This window comes from Ceratotherium simum, chromosome 7, assembly GCF_057802395.1.
Source record: "Ceratotherium simum simum isolate JZ-2026a chromosome 7, ASM5780239v1, whole genome shotgun sequence".
Lineage (NCBI taxonomy): Eukaryota > Metazoa > Chordata > Mammalia > Perissodactyla > Rhinocerotidae > Ceratotherium > Ceratotherium simum.
The window spans coordinates 26,088,187-26,109,292 of NC_141906.1; the positions used below are offsets into that span (position 1 = coordinate 26,088,187).

At 38.9% G+C, this 21,106-nt stretch overlaps 3 protein-coding genes across 3 annotated transcripts; all 3 read left to right on the plus strand.

Annotated features, from left to right (window-relative positions):
* Positions 1–7,266: 7,266 nt before the first annotated feature.
* LOC101390673 (hemoglobin subunit epsilon-like) lies at positions 7,267–8,876 on the plus strand. The gene is made up of 3 exons (XM_004433897.3): positions 7,267–7,371; positions 7,493–7,715; positions 8,613–8,876. The coding sequence occupies exons 1-3, from the start codon at positions 7,280–7,282 to the stop codon at positions 8,739–8,741; spliced, it is 444 nt and encodes a 147-aa protein (XP_004433954.1). The 5' UTR covers positions 7,267–7,279; the 3' UTR covers positions 8,742–8,876.
* A 3,311-nt stretch (positions 8,877–12,187) lies between these two features.
* LOC101390926 (hemoglobin subunit beta) lies at positions 12,188–13,744 on the plus strand. Its single transcript, XM_004433898.3, has 3 exons — positions 12,188–12,338; positions 12,474–12,696; positions 13,488–13,744. The coding sequence occupies exons 1-3, from the start codon at positions 12,247–12,249 to the stop codon at positions 13,614–13,616; spliced, it is 444 nt and encodes a 147-aa protein (XP_004433955.1). The 5' UTR covers positions 12,188–12,246; the 3' UTR covers positions 13,617–13,744.
* Positions 13,745–19,434: 5,690 nt separating this feature from the next.
* LOC101391184 (hemoglobin subunit beta) lies at positions 19,435–20,804 on the plus strand. The gene is made up of 3 exons (XM_004433899.3): positions 19,435–19,576; positions 19,712–19,934; positions 20,552–20,804. Exons 1-3 carry the CDS (start codon positions 19,485–19,487, stop codon positions 20,678–20,680), a joined length of 444 nt encoding a protein of 147 aa, XP_004433956.2. The 5' UTR covers positions 19,435–19,484; the 3' UTR covers positions 20,681–20,804.
* Positions 20,805–21,106: the final 302 nt, after the last annotated feature.

The following is a 21,106-nucleotide window of genomic DNA, read 5'->3' on the forward strand; positions in this document are numbered from 1 at the left end:
GTCCATCTCCTGAAGATGGAAAAAGTGCTCTGCCTCCAGTCTTAACTTCTATATGATAAAAATAAAATAAACTCTGTTCTATAGGAAATGTCCTTGTCTTCTCTTCTCTGTCTTTGTCTTTTGTTTCTTTTCAAAAGAAAGCAAGAACTCCATGGGGACTGGGGGATTCGGAGATGGAGTGTATGAACAGGACAACAAAGAGGTTCTTGTGAGATTGTTTAAGACAATGCAAAACTTGTGAACAACTTCAACAGGATCAGTGCAACCATGTCTTTACAGAAATGCTTAGAATGGAGGGACTCATGACAGATTAAGAACTTTGTTGGCGGTGGGTGGGATATGTTGACTCAAAGTAAAGGTTCTAAGACCGATGTCTAAGAACATACTTCCTATGTTTTCTTATAGAAATTTCATGGTTTCAGGTCTTACATTCAAGTCTTTAATCCATTTTGAGTTAATTTTTGTGTATGGTGTAAGATAATGGTATACTTTCATTTTTTTGCATGTGCCTGGCTAGTTTTCCCAACACCATTTATTGAAGAGACTTTCCTTTCTCCATTGTATGTTCTTGGATCCCTCATCAAAAATTAGCTTTCCATAGATATGTGGGTTTATTTCTGGGCTGTTGATTCTGTTCCATTGATCTGTGTGTCTGTTTTTGTGCCACTACCATGCTGTTTTGATTACTATAGTATTGTAGTATATTTTGAGATTAGGGAGTGTGATACCTCCAGGTTGGTTCTTTTTTCTCAGGATTCCCTTGGCTATTTGGGGTCTTTTATTGTTCCATATAAATTTTAGGATTCTTTGTTCTATTTCTGTGAAAAAATGTTGTTGAAACTTTGATAGGGATTGTGTTGAATCTATAGATTGCTTTAGGCAGTATGGACATTTTAACTATGTTAATTCTTCCAATCCAAGAGGATGGAGAAGATGCTCAACATCATTAACTATCAGGGAAATGCAAATCAAAACTATAGTGAGATATCACCTCACTCCCGTCAGAATGGCTATAATTAACAAGAAAGCAAACAACAAGTGTTGGAGAGGATGTAGAGAGAAGGGAACTCTCATACACTGCTGGTCGGAGTGCAAACTGGTGCAGCCACTATGGAAAACAGCGTGGAGATACCTCAAAAAAATTAAGAATAGAACTGCCATACCATCTAGCTGTTCCACTGCTGGGTTTTTATCCAAAGAACACAAAAACACCGATGCATAAATAAACATGCACCTCTATGTTCATTGCAGCACTATTCACAATAGCCAAGATGGAAGCAACCTAGGTGTCCATTAAGGGACGAATGGATAAAGAAGATGCGGTATATATACACAATAGAATACTATTCAGCCATAAGAAATGACGAACTCCAGCCGTTTGTGACAATGTGGACGGACCTCGAGGGTATTATGCTAAGCAAAATAAGTCAGAGGGAGAAAGTAAAATATTATATAATCTCACTCATAAGTATAAGATAAAAACAACAAACACATAGAGACAGATATTGGATTGATGGTTACCAGAGGGGAAGGGGGAGGGAGGAGGGCAAAACGGACAATTAGGCACATGTGTATGGTGATGGATTGTAATTAGTCTTTGGGTGGTGAACATGATGTAATACAGAAATTTAAATATAATGACGTACATCTAAAATTTATATAATGTTATAAACTAATGTTACCACAATAAAAAAAATTAAAAATTACAGGTTTATATATATTCTTATCTGTACAAACTAAGGGTAGAGCTCAGTTTAGGGTTATAGTTAATTTTATATAATGTAAGAAACATAGTTTTTGATCAGCTGTAATGGGGTGAAAAGAATTTCCCAGAGTACAAGTCAAGGACCATTGCCTGGCCTTTCCCCAGTGTTGTCAAATGCACTAATGGGGAGCCATCCCTAAGACATAAAAAGCCACTGCCCTGGTTTGAATCTGGGTATCACATGCTAGCTCTATGACCTGAGATATATTACTAAATACCTTATACCCTCATTTCTATATCCTGTTTATCAAAGATTATTTTGTGAGAAGTAAATAAATTAATACATGTAACATCTTTAGTGCCTCACCTGGAACATAATAAGCTCTCCCACTCTGAATATAGATAATTCATTTTCTATATAATTTCTGTCTTTCAATGGTACTGTTTATGTTCTCTGTATACTCTACCTATCTACATATATATATATGTGTATATATTGATAAATATGGTTTTTTCCTAATGATAGGGTTTTTATTTTATATTTAGCTATAAGTATAGCTATCATTATAAAAACAATTGATGTTTGGTGGCAAGAAAAGGACATTTTGTGAGGAAATGGCAAATTCAAAACCTGAACTTCAGGAATCAGCATGCCAGGTCTAGATGAAAAAGAAGAGATGAGTCCTTTAAAAACAGAGGGATGATATAATCAAATATGGAAAAGAGTTGGAGAGACCTGATGATGAGGGGAAGAAAGTCAGTGTTACATGCAATAGGAACCAGCCAAAATTACTGTACAGGAAAGCGAATACGAATAAAGAGTTTTAGGAAAGTTGATACAAGTGTTGGTGCATAACTGATCAGAGAAGAAAGAGTCTAGACTTAGGTATGGCCATAGGAGTTGCTTGTGATTATAAAGAAGGAATTGGATAAAGGACTGGATTTTGACAAAAACATTGAGACTAATATTTGAAAAAAAAATCAAAAAAAAAAAAGGACAGTTAGGGAAAAGATTCAGCAAGACTTGGAAACTGATTGCTAGTTAGTGGGGAAGTCACAGATGATAGCTAGGTTCCTTGTCTGCTGAGTAAGAAAGAAGGAAATCTATTGACAGAGTGAAAAATGCCTGGATGTTCCTTTATTTTATTTTTTGTGTATGTGAGGAAAATTAGCCTTGAGCTAACATCTGTTGCCAATCTTCCTCTTTTTGCTGAGGAAGACTGACTCTGGGCTAACATCCATGCCCGTCTTTCTCTACTTGATATGGGATGCCATCATAGCATGGCTTGATAAGCGGTGCAGCGGTCCGTGCCCGGGATAACCGCAAACTCTGGGCCGCCAAAGCAGAGTGCACAAACTTAACCCAGAAGGCCCCTAGATGTTCCTTCTTTGGAGCTGGAAATGACCACAGCCACTCTTGTGGCAATCATTTCAAACTCCAAGGCATTAAAGAAGTCTCTAGAACATTCAAACTAACTCAACAAATATTTAATAGGTTTTAGAAAACCTCATCTCCTTTCTAGCCCGATTTCACTGATTTTTAATGCTAAATTTTTTTCCTCAGAGTCTTTCCCATATATGTGCACCCTGAAGAGTTCTAATGTTTTCTTGGATGGGAGCACATAGGACGATGGCTGCTACAATTCAACAGCTTCTGGAGTTTCTTTAGCATTTTCATGAGTCCCTGAGTCACTTATAACTCACTAAACAGAATAAACAGGAGCATCTCATGCACAATTAGTAGCCAGTCACTCACACACTTAATGCACACTAATTAAGCTCCTTCTGTAAGCAATTACGGTGTCCAACATCTTCAAATCCTATATTTGTCCTATTCCCTGCCTCTTTTAGGCATCAGTCTATTTTCTAAATTAAAGAAGGCAGGATTCCTTCTTTTCCTGTTTATTTATTACTCTTTTCACACCTGAGCAATCTCTCACCTCCTTTGACCCTTCTCCTCTGCTGTCCTCATGGATTATTTGTGAACACGTATACACACACACACACAGGTCTTCACAGGGTATTAAATACACAGGGTATTTAATATTTGAATAGGATCTAATATTTATTAATAGTCTATAAAAGCCACCTGAGATGATAGTTTAGTAATAAACAAGATATTCTTTCAACATTAATCTAGATAACAGTGCAAATGGATTAGAAATGATGTCATTATCATGGTTAAAATTCTCTAATAGCTCCTCACTTCTCACCACTGAAGATACTGTTAAAGAGATTAAGCAGGTGCTACTTCTGTAACACCATCTCTGGCCGCTCTTCTTACTATTTACATATCAACCCCATTGATCCACTATTTATCTCTCTAACGTACTAAGTATGTATACGTGTATGTGGTGTTGTGTGCGTGTGAGTGTGTTTGCTTTCCTGTCTTAGAGTATTACATTTGCTGTCCCGACTTCCAGAAACTTTCTTTCTTAATATCTTCCCAGGGCAGGCATGTTCATGTCATTATGGCCCCAGCTCAAATATTACCCCTTAAAGAGATTATTGCTTATATAATTGTGTCCCACTCGCATCAAGACATTTATTTTCTTCATAGCAAATAATAATATCTGAAATTGCTGATTGATTGACTAATTTATTCTATGTATCTCTCACACTATATAATATAATCCCACACGAGCTTCCTTTTCTGAATTGTTTATCTTAAGTCACCAGTACATGGAACAACTGATGGTTCATAGTAGCTCAGTATATTTGTTGAAAGAATATGTGTTCATACTGGTTTATAGGCAAGAGTCTAATGTGATGGACAGGAAAGTTAGGAAGATTAGCCTGGCTGTGGTACTGAGTACATTAGAGATTGTGTTAATGTCAGGTGTACAAATCCCTACTGGTTTCCCATGCCTTAGAATAAAATACTAACTCTACTCTCATGTACCCAAATAATAAGGACTGGGCCCAACTCTCCAATTTTGCTTCCTCCCATTCTTCCCATAACATATTTTATACCGATCTTGTAACGCGTTTCTCTAAATGAAATTTTAAGTTTGTTTTTTCTTTCATTCTTTTTCTTTTTCTCTCCAGCCTCAGAGTTTTGCACTTGTCCTTCCTGCTTCTAGAGACTTGTTTCTCCAAACTACTTACGCCTGTCTCCATCTTGTCATTAAGGTCCCGCTTCAAATGTAACTTCCTTTAAGACATCTATACTTATATTATTTTTCTGTAATCACTTACTAACATATCATCAGATGCATTTTCTTCCTGTCATACAACACCATCTGAAATTCTCTTATTCATTTATTTGTTTAATTATTGGTGTTGGTCTCCTCTGCACACTAGAATGTGAGCATCATGAGACTAGATAAGCTGTTTTCTTCATCCAAGATACCTAGTGTTTAAATAATGTGTGGCATGATTGGTCTCAATAAATATTTGTGTTTTTTGTTTTTTGTGTGAGGAACATTAGCCCTGAGCTAACATCCGATGCCAATCCTCCTCTTTTTGTGCTGAGGAAGATTGGTCCTGGGCTAACATCCATGCTCGTCTTCCTCTACGCTATATGGGGCGCTGCCACAGCGTGGCTTGACAAGCTGTGCGTCTGTGCGCGCTCGGGATCTGAACCTGCAAACCCCGGGATGCTGAAGCAGAATGTGTGCACTTAACTGCCACGCCACTGGGTCGCCCCCAAATATTTGTTTTTTTAATATATGATGAATGATTGGAAAATTGTTAGACGATTATGATGATGATCTAACATTGATGTGATAAGCATCTAGATGCCAGAGGGAGCAGTGAGCACGGAAATAAATTGGAAATGTGGAACAGCCATGAGCAAGAAAGAATCAAAAAGTCTTGGCAAGCAAATTTCTGAAGAGAGTGAGAGAAAAGCAGGAGTTAGAGGTAACTGCTAGAATCACCGTCTGATTTGCTGGAAAGATGTGAGGCTATTTACCAACATTCAGAGCTGCGAATATCCCTGAGTCAGAGGGATTACAGTGTGCACACACCCTGTTGAATGTGAGCTTTAGGGTCATTGGAGAGCAAGTGCCCTGAGCTAAAACCTCAGGCCAGGACCTCAACTGAGTCTAAGTGGGATTCCTAGCTGTACTTAAAGTTTTCTCTCCTTTCTTGTATTTCATTGACCTCTTCTTCTGAAGCAAACCCTTTCGGGATTGATTCAAATTCTTGTCTTCATATCTCTGTATCAAAGTGCTCCCATGAATATAGTTTGGGACTGAGAGCTCACAGATAATTGGGTTTGTCATCTTAAACTAGCTTCTGGTACCTTCACAATTCTTACTCGTGTTTTATATTTAAGCCTTTTCCAAGCTGAATAGATAAAAGGCTCTCACTATATCAAATAGACAGAAAGGATTTATTTTCTAATAGAAGAAATTCAGCTCTAAAATATCGGGTTGAACTCTAAATTTTAGAGTTCCTCTGTAAATACACATGGAGCTTATTTATTAAACTATATATATATATTTATACATGTATACACTTTTTTTTTTTTTTTTGAAAATTCATCTTGGGGAGAAACAAACAAACCAGCTTCCTGGAGCTCAAAAAGGAGGAAAAATACGCTCTGAGATAAAAAAAATAAAATAAACCATTCCTTTTCCCACTGGAAGTGTCCCCTGTCTTATCTTATAAACGCTCGTTTGAGATTCATGAGACTAAAGTACCTTAGATCACAGGTGCAGTAGTGTGTGGAATATTGTCAATGAAGATTGCCTCTGCCAGTTAGATATGAGGAAAAATTAAACACAGCAAGGAGTATGCTTCCAGCACACACTCTTCCAGTGGCAGAGACTACTCCCTTAATCCAGAGCCATTGCCGCAGAGTGTTCTAATAGTCTCTTCACTGAACACAAGAACAGCTATTTTCCCCCACGCTCAATTGCGTATTCTCTGACACAAATGAGTAGATATATGGTATTAGCCAGAGACACTTGTCCATATAATCTGAGTGAAAAAAATTTGCTCAGACATATGCATATATTATAAACGGAACCCAACAACGAGGCAATGCTCAATTCTTCTCTAAATTACCCAGTTCTTACTTATCCTGTGTCCAAACTGATGTTGGATTGGGATCTTTTTTCCTGTTTGCAAAAACTATAAAATCATGACCCCTATCTGAACTTTAGAAAAATTGGTAACCAAGAAGAGCTGTGGCTTCTTCTACACCCTAGGTGAGCAACAAAATGATGTCTTGTAAATACCCAACGCAATGCCAAACAGATTTCTAATTCTTAATCTTTCTAATTCTAGTTATGTCTCATGGTCAGCCTACAGGTCACTTCAGGGATAGTGGTGGTAGGGAGGTTGAGATATGAATTGCATAATAGATGGTAAAGGAGAGGACAGCAGAATCCCCATGATAAGGCCAACCAACGCTATCAGAAACACCAATGTCCATCTTGCTGACCCATCCTTGTCCAAACCCCACCCTTGGTGGTGACAACCCATCCTTGACCAATGGTCTTATTTCATTGGGAGAAGAGAGGGCCTGGGGGCCAGAGAGGAGGAATAAAAGACCACACAAAGAAGCATCAGCACAGACTTGCTTCTGGCTCATCTGTGATCACCAGAAAGCTCCCAGACACCATGGTGCATTTTACTGCTGAGGAGAAGGCTACTGTTGCTAGCCTGTGGGCCAAGGTGGACGTGGAGACAGTTGGAGGCGAGATCCTGGGAAGGTAGGCACTGGAGGCCAGGGCAGGGGGCAGAAAGGCAGACAGCGTTCCTGAAAGAGAGACTGGTCAGGTTTCTTACGTACACTGACTTCCCATCTGGTCTGTGACTATGATCACCCAACAGGCTCCTGGTCGTCTACCCATGGACCCAGAGGTTCTTTGACAATTTTGGCAACTTGTCATCTGAATCTGCAATAATGGGAAACCCCAGGGTCAAGGCCCATGGCAAGAAGGTGCTGACATCCTTTGGAAATGCTGTCAAGCACATGGATGACCTCAAGGCCACTTTTGCTCAGCTGAGTGAGCTGCACTGTGACAAGCTGCATGTGGATCCTGAGAACTTCAGAGTGAGTTCTGAGCGAGCTTGTGCTTTGTTCTTTCATCCTATATATTTGTGCTGTGGGTATTTTAGGAGAAACAGGCACTTAAGTCTTTTCCTATATTGATATTTTGGGGAGGTAATATTTTATAGAAGGGTTTGATTTTGGTAGTTAAGTTGTTCCAAAGATCATAGTACGTAAGACCAAGCAGACCAATTACTATGATCAGTGGAGGCCACTGGCCTTCTGATATTTCTTAAAAAATACATGGTGTGAAGAGCATTAGCCAAAATTGAGCTAAATATTTTGGGGTGGAGAATACAAACTGAGCCAGGCAGAGGGACACCTTGCCTTTGGAAACAGAAATTTTCCATAAAAATTGATGAATATATTTCTGCATGGTTCTTGAGTGTAGAACTAGGACTAAGCAGGGCAAAGTAAGAGAAATCTTTTCAATGGATGATTGTGTTTCTCCTCTTCCTCTCACCCCTTAGCAGTGATGAAATGCTCTTGTGTACAAGGCACAGGATTCTTTGTCATATGAGTGTCCAAACAATTTGAATGTATGTAATATCTGGGGACTTAGATTACATATATTAAGTTTTCTTGAAGCACTATAATCCTACTTTTAAAAAAGACAAAGAGTCTCTAAAGGAGAGAAGCAATCCCAAGCAATGTTCTGAGGTCATGAATTGGCAGAGCAAATGAGAGAAGAATAGAGCACAATGGGAGGTACAGCGCTTAGAGTCATATTGAAGCCAATGTAAAGCCCATAATGAAGCACTTTTGGGGGAGCATGACCCTGAAAGTTGCTCAAACTCTTACTAGGAAGGAAATGAGTGTTTTATTTATTTGCTTCAAGGCCAGCTTGAGGCCTTCTTTTCACCATGTACTATTTTGTTTTTATTCCTACTCTCTCGCCAGCTTCTAGGCAACATGATACTGATTGTCTTGGCAACCCACTTCAGCAAGGAATTTACCCCACAGATGCAGGCTGCCTGGGAGAAGCTGACCATTGGTGTGGCTAATGCTCTGGCCCACAAGTACCACTGAGTTCCCTGTCCAGCTATGCTGGCGCCTACTGGAGGACCCGGTGTCCCAAGAGTCAATCTCCTGAAGGCTAGGGGACAGTGCCGTGCCTCCAGACTTAACTCCTACATGATAAAAATAAAATAAAAATTATGCTCTACATGGAATATCCTTGTCTTTTCTCTCTGTCTTTATCTGGTTTTTTGATTCAGCTAATAGAAAACACTCTGATGGGAATGGGAGTATTGGAGATTGGGAATTTGGAGTAAATAGAGAAGAAACTTTTATGAGATTCTGTAAGATAAGAGTGGCTTCAATGAAGTAGTTACTCCTAAGAAGGGAAAGTAGACTCTTGAGTTGGACGAGGTCTTTAGAAAAAGGGAGGGACTGGAGGTACTCTTGCGAGATGCAAGAAGAGTGTTGATAGTAAGCATGGGCATGTTAGGACTCAAATTAGGGGACCTGGATAGGCTGTTATTGTACAAACTCAGGATAGAGGTCTTTTTTGGGTTAAGTTCACTTCTATTTACTATAAGAAACATATTTATTAGCTATAATGCAGTGAAGATGGGGCTTCACCCAGTCAGGGACCATGCTCTAAACTTTTCTCTCATATTTTCAATGGTATTAATGGAGGAACCATCCGTAAGGCATAGGAACTGACTGCCTTGGTTCGAATATGTACTTCACCTGCTAGCTCTGTGACTTGGAACATATTTATAATTCTATTAAGACTTTGGTGGAGATAAAAGGCCATTTACATGGGGAAATGACAAATTCAGGAATCAGCATGCCAAGACTAAGTGACAAAAGAGAAATCGGCCCTTTAAAAGCAGTGGGGTGGTATAAAATTAGAGAAGCTGTTAGAGAGACCAGAATAAGCAGGAAAAGAAAATATTTTCACAGCAGGAAGAACCAGTGAAGTTTCTTGCACACAAGAGTGACATAATGAATAGGGAAATTGATCCACATGTGGGTATAAAACTGACAAGAAAGGATCGAACTTGAATATAGCCATATAGGCTTGCTGTGATTACAGTGAAGTGGTGAGCAAAGAACTGAACTTGACAGGGGCAATGAAACTAAGAATAAATTAAGTAAGGGAGCATTGTGGCAAAGGGAACATAGTGAAACAGAGAGTGGAGAAGTCACCAATGATAGCCAGGTTCCCTGTCTGGTGAAAGAAAAGAAGGAAATCTGTTGACAGAACAGAAAATGCCTACATGTCTCTTGTTTGGAGCTGGCAATGAGCACAGCTACCTTCGTGGCAATCACTTCAAATTCCTGTACCTAAGTCCCTGGCATAGAAGCAAAAAGCCAGGGCTTTGGGATTAATAGACAAAGATCAAATTATAGCCCCATCCCCTAGAAAAGTTTAGTTAACTTCTTTTCAGAATTAATTTTCTGGTTTGTAAATTGGGATAATGATTCCTACCTCACAATATGTTTCAAGGTTTCAAGGAGATATTTATAAAGTGTGTTGTCTATCATTTTTGAAAAGTTAGTGGTCATGGTTTATACAATGCACTAGGATCTGTTCCTCTGTGCTCTGATTCATTGTGTATTCTTGACCTGATTATGTTCTTTCTGAGCTCCAGACCCATGTATCCAACTATTTCCTTAATATCCCATTTTGGATTTCTCAAAAGTGCATCAAATACAATATGTCCAAGACTGAAGTCTTGATCTTTTCCTAACATGGCCCTCTTCTTGTGTTCCCCATCTCAGTGACTAACACATCATCCATTGCTCAAGCCTGAAATAGAAAAGGCATTTTTACTCCTCTCCCACTACAATATCATTCTAACTATTTGTCTCTCGCTTATCTATCCCTAAAATCTATTTATATACTGAAGTAAGAATAATTTTTGAAAAATATAAATCAAATCATGCAACTCCTATCCTTGAAGTTTTCAATGATTTTTCTTGGCTTTCAGGTTAAAGAATAATAATATGTAACATAGTTTAAAGATCATTCATGGATCCTCTGCACCTTCCTTTCATATACCACTCTCCCTTGTGATCTAAATCACAGTCACACTGTCCATCTTTCAATATATAAATCATATAGTTTGAACATTACATTGTACAATTCATCTGTATTGTTGTATGTGAAGCAGTAATTGATTCTTTTCACTATTTTCCTTTACCATATTTATCTATTCCACTAAACGAGGAAACTTTAAGTTGCTACTAGCTTGAGATTCTTATGCATATTGATGTTTCAAGCATTCATCTACATGTCGTTGGACACACACAAGCATACGTTTCTCTATATCTAGAAGTATACTTGCTAGGTCATGGGTTTTGCATATAATCTGCTTTAGTAGACACTACCAAATATTTTCCAAAGCAATTATACTATTTTACACTCTCATTAGCAGAGTATTAAAGTTTTTGTTGATCTATATCCTTGTCAAATTTTGGAATTGTCAATCTCTCCTCTCCTCTTCTTTATATTATTTTTGCCTCCTCCTTCCCTTTCATTCCATTCTCTTCCCTTCTGTTAGTCCCTCCCTCCCTCTCTCTCTTCCCTCCCTTCCTTTCTTCCTTCTAGCTATGCTTGTGGATATATATTTGTATGTCATTTTATTATTATTTTGAATTGAGAAAAGAGTGTAATTTCCTTTGAATCTTCATTCCTGGATTTAAGTCTACTTTTTTCCTGAGGACACAGCTGTGGAAATTTCTGCACTTGCATTTTCCCAGAAACCCTGTCAGAGTTAACGTGACTGAGTGAGGTAAAATCTTCCTGGCAAATTCCTTTGCATTCTTTCTTTAGTTATATCACAGTTTTAAACAAATATGTTATAGGTATCAGACATTTTCCTTTATCTCTCATTAAATTCTTCCCATTATAATTCATGCTCCACAAATATATTGTAGTAGCTGGTAAGGAGACAATACTCACTGTTTCTCATTCTTTTAATGAACATTTATTTCAATGAAGAAATGGAAAAAAGAAGTTTTGTGACTGCAAATATTTATCAAAAGAAGGAGAAAGAAAGTTAAAACTATGACAAAATATTTATCTATTCCAATCATTTATAAATATCTCTAGAGGCAAAGGGAAGCTCCATATAGAATCAACTTGATAAAATTTCTGCTTTCTAGGTCTTAGTTTTCTTATCTATAAAGTGAAAGAATTGGGTAAGTTAAACTCTAAGGTACATACCACTATATCAGACTAAAACATTTATGCATAAATGAGACTAGGAGTATATTTGTAGAAGGAACTACTAAAGGAGATGAGATCAGGAGATAAGCAGAGGGAGAGCAGAGTTTCTGAGTCAAGACACCTAAGATCTAGAACAGTCAATAGCAGGACCTGTTGAACGGGACTGAGGGATGAGGGTGCATCTTCTATTCTAACAAACCAATGAACTTCTGCTATTTCCTTGGCCAATCTGCTTATAGGAGAAGGGAGGGCAGAGCCAGGGCTGGGCATAAAAGGAAGAGCAGGGCCAACTGCTGATTACACTTGCTTCTGACACAACCGTGTTCTCTAGCAACCACAAAACCAGACACCATGGTGGAGCTGACTGCTGAGGAGAAGGCAGCCGTCCTTGCCCTGTGGGACAAGGTGAAGGAGGATGAAGTTGGTGGTGAAGCCCTGGGCAGGTTGGTATCCAGGTTGCAAGGCAGGCTTAAGGAGAGCAGCAGAAGCTGGGCATGTGGAGATGGAGACAGAGCAGTCCCCTGGGTTTCTGACAGGCACTGACTCCCTCTGTCCTTTGTGCTGTTTTCATCCTTTAGGCTGCTGGTTGTCTATCCATGGACTCAGAGGTTCTTTGACTCCTTTGGGGATCTGTCCACACCTGCTGCTGTTATGGGCAACGCCAAGGTGAAGACCCATGGCAAGAAGGTGCTGCACTCCTTTGGTGACGGTGTGCATCATCTTGACAACCTCAAGGGCACCTTTGCTGCCCTGAGTGAGCTGCACTGTGACAAGCTGCACGTGGATCCTGAGAATTTCAGGGTGAGTCTAGGAGATGCCCCCCTTTTCTTCTTTTTATTTTCTAGTCTTTTGCTGGTTCTTTTACCTACATGTTCTTCCTCCACATTACTTTTTATTTTTGCATGTCATCATTTAATGCTTTTCAAAATTTATACAGTTTCATATTCTTTCTTTGATTATTCCATATTGTTTCCTTTCTCATAATCTTTCTTTTTTTTTATCAAGCTCTTTATTTAATGTCTTATTTTTTGCCTCTCTCGCTTTTTTCCCCCTAACTTCCTTTTCCCTACCTAGTGCTCAAATTGTGCATACCAGCTCTCGTATGCTATTTCTACGCTTGGAAAAACCCTCTGTCTCTCCAAATGGTATTGGAAAGGTTCCTCAAAGAGGAGAGGCAGATGGTGCTGTTCTAGAATTTCTAAATCGTTTCAAAATTGAAGAATAATCGGAACATTATAGAGTCAAGATTCAATGGAAAGGAAAGGAAAGTGAATATGTGAGGATGAAAGACCAGAAGTAGGGATTTGGGGCAGCAGTAGTTGCTAAAAGACAGCCCATCCTCACACTAATTAATCCATTAATTAGTACATATAATATATATGATAAAATATAAATGCATAGAGTACATATCTATCTATCTGTTTGTAATACATACATATATATTTACTCATTTATGCTGGTGGAGGTAGCCTGAGGATTAACTTCTGCTACAGTGTGGGCAGAGGAAAATGATTGTTGGCCCAATTTCTCAGAAGCCAAGCTTGATTTCTCTGTTAATCATGTGTTTGTGTCTATCTACCTCTTCCCCACAGCTCCTGGGCAACGTGCTGGTTGTTGTGCTGGCTAAACACTTTGGCAAGGAATTCACCCCAGAGTTGCAGGCTGCCTATCAGAAGGTAGTGGCTGGAGTGGCCAATGCCCTTGCTCACAAGTACCATTGAGATCTTGGCCTGTTTCCTGGAGACCATTAGAAGACTCTATTTCCCTAGAGTCTATCTTCTGAACTTGGGGAAATAATGCCTCCGCCTCAAGGGTATGGCTTGTACCTAATAAAGAACTTTCATCTCAACATCCTGATTCATTTAACTTATTTTATTTTTTTCCTCTGGGTGTATGGGAAAATCCCTGAGTGTCTACAGTTAGGAAGCTTTTGTGTCTTATACAAAGAGGTCAGGGGAAATGAGAAAAAGAAGCAGACCACACATAGTCACTAATGGATGACAATTCTACCTCCAAAGCAGAGGAATTGTCAAGAAGGTTTGAAATATAGAGAGGATACTGGCATTACAGGGGCCTATGGGAGACTTCAAACCTAAGACATAGTCTTCAGCTTATGATCTGATCCATTTCCAACAATTACTCAAAAAATAATATGTTCAATTAGAGATATCATGATTGCTCAAGACACTGTTACATTTCCTTTTTTCTTCCTTCCCTTGCCTGCACATTGTAGCCCACAATACTACACTCCATCAAGAGTTCCTGCTCTAAGAAATAACACCCTTCTCTCGCTTAACCCCAAAACATCTCCCAAAATAATTCCTGCCCTTGTCCCATTTCAGGCACAGTTCAACACTCACATATCACTTGTGACCTCTTTTGACCTTAGCCTCAAAGATCTTTGCAATATTGCCTAGGGAAATCTTTACAAACCCTTCTCCCCTACCCATTTTTCACATTTCTTTATCCATCACACTCACACTCCATGCTGTATAGACATTGCTGCCTATTTTCTACTATTCTACATGACTATTGTGGCTTGTTAAGTGCTTCCATAAGCAGTAAGTGAGTATTTGTTAAAGGATATAGTCAGCGAATGAATGAATAATTATACCTTGTTTTAGAACTCCTGGGACTAGAGGGACAATCTGAACAATGGATGATTGTATAGTGTTCTTTTGGTGTTAATGCCTCAATCTACAATGGGGAAGCGTGTAGGAAAGTAAAGCACTGATCAGACATTTGCTTTCTGATCATAGGTAGTAAAACAAATTTGAGCACTATTTTTGTCGTATGTCAAATTAGAAGGATATCTAGAACCTTCTAATTTGTATGCATTTCTTTAAATCTATATTGTGATCTTGTTGATTAATTTTAGACTTACTTGACTACCTGAAACAGAACCTGTTGCTTTTTTCTGTATAAAAGTGCTTTCATAATAGCTCTGCCTGTTCTACTAGCATATAGGCAACGCATTAGAGTTTACTGTTTCATCTTTATATTTTGAATTGCCTGAGGGCAGAGGCTTTTTTATATTCATTTTTTTCTTCTCAGGTCGTTCTACAAACTAAGCACTGAGAACTCTTTATATCTGAATAGGAAACTTAAGAACCATGGGCTCACATCCCAGAAGCAGATATCTCAGAGCAATTTTATGAAGACTACATTTATACTCCTGACCACAGAATAGTTCTCATAAGAATCAGCTATTAGGAGAAGAAGAGACTTTCAAACAATTTGAAAGAGGGTAAGAGAGATTGTAGGTTTCATGATCTGGAAAGGGGGAACCAAAGTAACCTTCTTCCCTCTAAATGGTCATGAAAAGAACAAAAATATATAAAACTTACTGTACTCTCTTTTGTTCCTTCACCTCTGGAACTGGCCAATGAATCGAGACAAGAAGTTGGGCGTAAAAGTCCCAATACTGGAGAATTCAAGAGAACATCACCCGGATGGGACTTGCATCAAGCACAAAAAATTACTATATACCAGGCATTACTGTCTCCACATTGGGAGTGAGGAAGTGAAGGGATGGAAAGAGACTTGGCAGCTTGTTATTATATTCTCATTCTTTGTTAGAGGAGAGCTTCTGTAAAAGTCTAGGAGTAGAAGTAATGCCTTAATATTTGATCTTAATTATATTTGATAATTTATCCAATGGTTATTTCAATTTCCTCCCTATAATGTTGCTTTACATAGTATGTTTAGCATGTTTGAATGAAGATGGGGTATGTGTGTGAAAGAAAGAAAGTTAGAAAGAGAAAGGAGGAAGGGAGAGAGAGAAAGGGGAGAGGAGAGGAAAGAGGAGGGTAAGAATGGAGAGAAGAGGAGAGGAGGGGAGAAGTAAGAAGGAGACAGAGAACAAAATAATATTGTGGGTTAGGTTCTATAACCATTTAAAAATACTTTAATTTAATGTTAAGAGAATTTAGCATGATATTCTAGATTATCCATCTCTTGAGCCTCAGCGCAATGTCTTGGAGATTTGGCCTTATGAATTAATACCTTACGTATTGGTAAAGGGTGCCCAAACTGAAGCCAAGATTCTGTCTCTAAAGATGTAGAGTTTCAAATTTAACTGGGGAAAGACTGCCCCTGTGCTCTCCATAAACAACACATGGGCCACTTAGTGAGGTAAACAAAAGCTAATTATGAATGAAAATCTGAGCTGAATGGAGGAAATGTTAATGTGGAAGTGGTAGACTGACATATTAATTGTTCTGTAATAATTAGAATATACTTTATCAAAGTTATGGCTATATTAACTTCATTGCTTTTTAGAAAGAAATATGACATTTTAAAGGCAAGTTGAACTATCCTATTCTCAAACTATTCTATCTATATGTCCTTTGTTTTATGAGTTCTACTCTTTTTGGAGCATTTTTATTTTATTTAATTTTATTAATTTAATTTAATAATATTTTATTTTTGAAAGGATGCTAAACTGAGGTAACCAAGAGATTGTGTATTTGGAAGAGAAGAGTAAAGAATAACTGTGCTTGACTCAGGAAAATATAAATTAAATTGCTGAAATAGTGTACTTAAGGAATTTAAAATTGAACACTAGAGCATGTACAAATGTGTTCTAGTTGAGTGTAATTTTTGAAACAATGACAATACCACACCTCTCCAGATGAATGTCATGATTCTTTTGAAGGAAGTTAATATTCACCCTCTTAATTATACTCAGACCAGGCCCATCCTGGTATAGAGTATTAGAAATTAGGTAAACTTGACAGACTGGAGTAAAGGAAAAAACCTTCTGTCTCTCTGTCTCTCTCTTGGGGACTTGTGTGTGTGTGTGTGTGTGTATGTGTGTGTGTATGTGTGTGTGTGTGTGTGTCTGTCTGTCTGTCTGTCTGTGTGTTGAATGCTCAGTGGGGTTGGAATCAAAGCAGAGCAGGCATCCTATGGTATGCTTCACAGAGTAGAAGTAACTTCACAATGGTGAAGATGGCAGTGGGCCTAAGAACTTTCCAGAACCTTTGAATGCTGATCTGGATTTGAACCTAAGGCTCTGAACACGACCACATTTATCAATATTCATCCTTTCTTATTTTGTCTGGTATGTCTGATCTTTTGATGTCTTATTACAGCTTGCAGCCTTATCCCTGCGGGGTTATGAGCAATAGAAGGAAAATTCTGTTTCACTCTTCAGTCATGCTAAGTAGCAATGGTGAGAGAGAGCAGCAACTCCTGGCCAGAAGCCAGGATGACGGTAGCTGCAGCAGATGCCAGTACAAAAGAGTGGCTCATGGGTCATCCATGGCAAAAGAAGGTTTAAGGAAGAAGACTCAATAGAAGAACTTTAGGGGAACAATTTCTGAGCACAAGAAATGGCAGGGGAAGGCTTTAAGTAGATGTTAATTTCTGTCAATCAAGATGGCAAAGCTGTAGTCTTGACAATTTGGCTCTTTACAGGAAAATATAAAAGTATTCTATACTATTTCATAAGGTCTGTGAATTTTCCATGACACAGAGTTCCTGCAAAAGACATGTCCAAACTTCCCCAGAAAACCTGCTTTTATTTACATATGCCTGACCTCTGATATCAGGGGAGTGAGATAGGGTCTTGAAAACAGTCTGAATGTAAAACAATGATAAAGCTAATAGAGGTTTAAACTCAATAAAATGAAACTCAAACTCTAAAAGTAAAACCAAATCTTTCTTTCTTTCTTTCTTTTTAATATTTAAAACATTTGAAAGACCTCTTTTCCCAGAAGCCAACCTGAAATATCCTTTCCCAAGGATAGACCAATAGTAAGATCCTCTTTGCTTCAGGGTTTTAGAGAAGAATGAATATAAATTGAAAATATTTAAATTCTATCTGTTTTATCCCTATAATTTTTTATGGGCATATAATTCTGATCTAATCTCTGGATAGCCAGAAAAGAACCAAGCCTTTCCTACATGTCTAAGAATAATCAGAGTAAGTTTTTCCACAAGTACTTGATGAGGCTTAGGACAGGTAAATAGGGTGATGAACTTTTACTTTTTTTTAGGGTGATGGAGAAAGTGTTTTGGAGAATGAAGCAATGGAAGTGGGAATTTTGTGAATTTCTTTAGAAACGGAGCAGTCCTTTTCTTCTAGTTCACCTAAAAATGTTTCTGTACTTGGAGTTTCAGAGCGTTAGAGCTAAAAGGATGAGAGATTTCTGTTAAATATCTGTTGCCAGTGATGGCAATGGAGAGAGAAAGATGATTCCAGACATCAAGGTGCCTGAATCAGGAGAGGATTCTAAGGTAGAAGAAAAATGGTGAGTAAAAAATGTATGGCCCTTTCCTTAGTGACAGGAAATGGGACTTCAGGAAGGGGGAAGGTGCAGTAGGTGGAACTGATAGAAAGTAGGGAAAATAAGTAGCAGAGCCCTCAGGGAAATCTGAGATCCTATGCTGAGCTCAGAAATACTTGCTGCTTTTGTTCTTTTCATTGCATCTTTTAATGGGGCAGAACTCAACATGTGAAGTTAACAAAATTTATTACATGGGGGAAAACAAGGGGGGATGTTGGAAAATCTATACAGATAGAAGGGTAAATTTTAATAGAAGAGAGTTTAAACAAATAAACAAAAATATATAGAGAAAATGGGATTATGGGTGATGAATTTGAGTCAAAGAAATGATTATACACACAACAATATGGGAGGAAAAAAAATAATCTGAGACAAAGCTGGAATTCCTTCCACTTTCCTATTTCTCTTTTGAAGTCACAGAGAAGCTGCTCTGTTCTTGCAGACACTTTCCCAGATCAGTCCAGAAAGAAACAAGTTATATATCCCTGGTTACTCGTTGAAAACATTGCTTCCCTTAGTGTTACTAACAATTTGGGTTGTAACTGATTTTCATTTATTTCTACTTCTTACTACATTGAGAAATCTCTATGTTTTCATCTGCGGATCCCCAAAACCTAATAGAGTAATTATTTCACAGACCACTCGATTCATATTTATTCTATTTTTCAATCATCCTTTATTTGATTATATGACTAAATTAAGAAAAAAATGAATGAATATTTATTTTCTTACCAGGAGGATTTAAACCAAACCCAGAGAAGGAAGATATACTTAGAACAGGGGCCGAGGTCTCATCCATGCTGTCCTTGTCATTATTTTGCATATTCCAAAGACTGAGGAGGTGATCCAGCCATAGAGTCTGAAGCTGAACCACAACAGGTAAATCCCTTCCACTTTCTGGACCTCAGATTCTTCATCTGTGTAATAAGAAAATTGAAGAGGCAAACTCTGAGAGATTACCAGGCTGTCATTCTAAAAACACGTACAAGTCAATTTGCCAAGGAGGACGATCATAGGAGCATTTGCACTGCTGGGATGGAACCTGGAGATATCTAGAGAGAGGGCTGATGTTCTGAAGCCAGACTCATAAGCCAGTGCTAGAACTGCTGAGGACAGGTATGGCTGCCATCACTCAGGCCTCACCCTGCAGAACCACACCCTGGCCTTGGCCAATCTGCTCACAGAAGAAGGGAGGGCAGAGCCAGGGCTGGGCATAAAAGAAAGAGCAGGGCCAACTGCTGATTACACTTGCTTCTGACACAACCGTGTTCTCTAGCAACCACAAAACCAGACACCATGGTGGAGCTGACTGCTGAGGAGAAGGCAGCCGTCCTTGCCCTGTGGGACAAGGTGAAGGAGGATGAAGTTGGTGGTGAAGCCCTGGGCAGGTTGGTATCCAGGTTGCAAGGCAGGCTTAAGGAGAACAGCAGAAGCTGGGCATGTGGAGATGGAGACAGAGCAGTCCCCTGGGTTTCTGACAGGCACTGACTTCCTCTGTCCTTTGTGCTGTTTTCATCCTTTAGGCTGCTGGTTGTCTATCCATGGACTCAGAGGTTCTTTGACTCCTTTGGGGATCTGTCCACACCTGCTGCTGTTATGGGCAACGCCAAGGTGAAGGCCCATGGCAAGAAGGTGCTGCACTCCTTTGGTGACGGTGTGCATCATCTTGACAACCTCAAGGGCACCTTTGCTGCCCTGAGTGAGCTGCACTGTGACAAGCTGCACGTGGATCCTGAGAATTTCAGGGTGAGTCCATGTGACCCTCAATTTCTTCTTTGTCTTCCTTCTTATGGTCAAGCTCGTGTCATGGGGAGAGGGATGCAGTTCAGAATGGGAAGAGGTACTATGGTTGCATCTCTGTGGACTCCGGAGGAACGTTTAGTTTCTTTTACTCTCTTTGCTCACATCCCTTGTTTCTACTTATTCAATCTTGTTTTCCTCTTTTTGTTCTCTGCCATGTCTTCTCTCTATCTTTTTAATTAAACATTTTATTTTGAGTGTTTAATTAAAAATAATTTTCTTCTTTTAATCTACTTCACAAAAAAATTTATCTAACGCTTTCTTTCCCTTATCTCTATCTCTTTCTTTCAAAGCAAAGAGAATAAACTGTATTATTGCTTCTTTGCATGGTTCTAAAGAATAACAGTGATAACTTAAGTTCTGAGTTAAGACAGAAGTGGAGGGACATTATTAAGTATAAATTCAGACTGATATGGGTGGATTCACATCAACAGTAATATCCAAGATCCAGCTATCTTTCTGCTTGTGTTCTAGCGCACAGTTTGAGATGAGGCTAGAATATTCTGAGTCCAAGCTGGGTCCCTCTGCTAACCATGCCCCTGTCTCTTGTCTTTTCCCCACAGCTCCTGGGCAACGTGCTTGTTGTTGTGCTGGCTCAACACTTTGGCAAGGAATTCACCCCACAACTGCAGGCTGCCTACCAGAAGGTGGTGGCTGGTGTGGCCAACGCCCTGGCCCACAAATACCACTGAACTCCCTTTCCTGCTTTTCAAGAAAGGTCGTTGTCCCTAGAGCCCAACACCTGAACATGGGGATATTATGAAAGGATGTGAGCATCTGGCTTCTGCCTAATAAAGAACATTTATTCTCATTGCACTGGTGTATTTAAATTATTTCTGTGTCTCTCACTCAGATGGGCACGTGGGAGGGAAGGCATTTAAGACATAAAGAAATGAGGAGCTAGTTCAAACCTTGGGAAAATACATCTATATCTTGGACTCCATGAAAGAAGAGGTTGTAAATATTTAGCACATGTGGGAAACAGACCCTGCTGCCTAGTCTCAGTTTCCCTTCGAAAAGGATTCAACTTGAGGCTTGATTTGGGAGTTAGATTTTTGCTATGTTTTATTTAAATTAGTTATTCTATTTAGCCTTCCTTATAAACATGTTCTCTCCAA

Coding starts and splice junctions, on each gene's coding strand:
- LOC101390673 (XM_004433897.3), top strand. CDS start 7,280: ATGGTGCATTTTACTGCTGAGGAGAAGGCTACTGTTGCTAGCCTGTGG. Junction 7,372..7,492: donor GGAGGCGAGATCCTGGGAAG/GTAGGCACTGGA, acceptor ATCACCCAACAG/GCTCCTGGTCGTCTACCCAT. Junction 7,716..8,612: donor TGGATCCTGAGAACTTCAGA/GTGAGTTCTGAG, acceptor CTCTCTCGCCAG/CTTCTAGGCAACATGATACT.
- LOC101390926 (XM_004433898.3), top strand. CDS start 12,247: ATGGTGGAGCTGACTGCTGAGGAGAAGGCAGCCGTCCTTGCCCTGTGG. Junction 12,339..12,473: donor GGTGGTGAAGCCCTGGGCAG/GTTGGTATCCAG, acceptor TTCATCCTTTAG/GCTGCTGGTTGTCTATCCAT. Junction 12,697..13,487: donor TGGATCCTGAGAATTTCAGG/GTGAGTCTAGGA, acceptor TCTTCCCCACAG/CTCCTGGGCAACGTGCTGGT.
- LOC101391184 (XM_004433899.3), top strand. CDS start 19,485: ATGGTGGAGCTGACTGCTGAGGAGAAGGCAGCCGTCCTTGCCCTGTGG. Junction 19,577..19,711: donor GGTGGTGAAGCCCTGGGCAG/GTTGGTATCCAG, acceptor TTCATCCTTTAG/GCTGCTGGTTGTCTATCCAT. Junction 19,935..20,551: donor TGGATCCTGAGAATTTCAGG/GTGAGTCCATGT, acceptor TTTTCCCCACAG/CTCCTGGGCAACGTGCTTGT.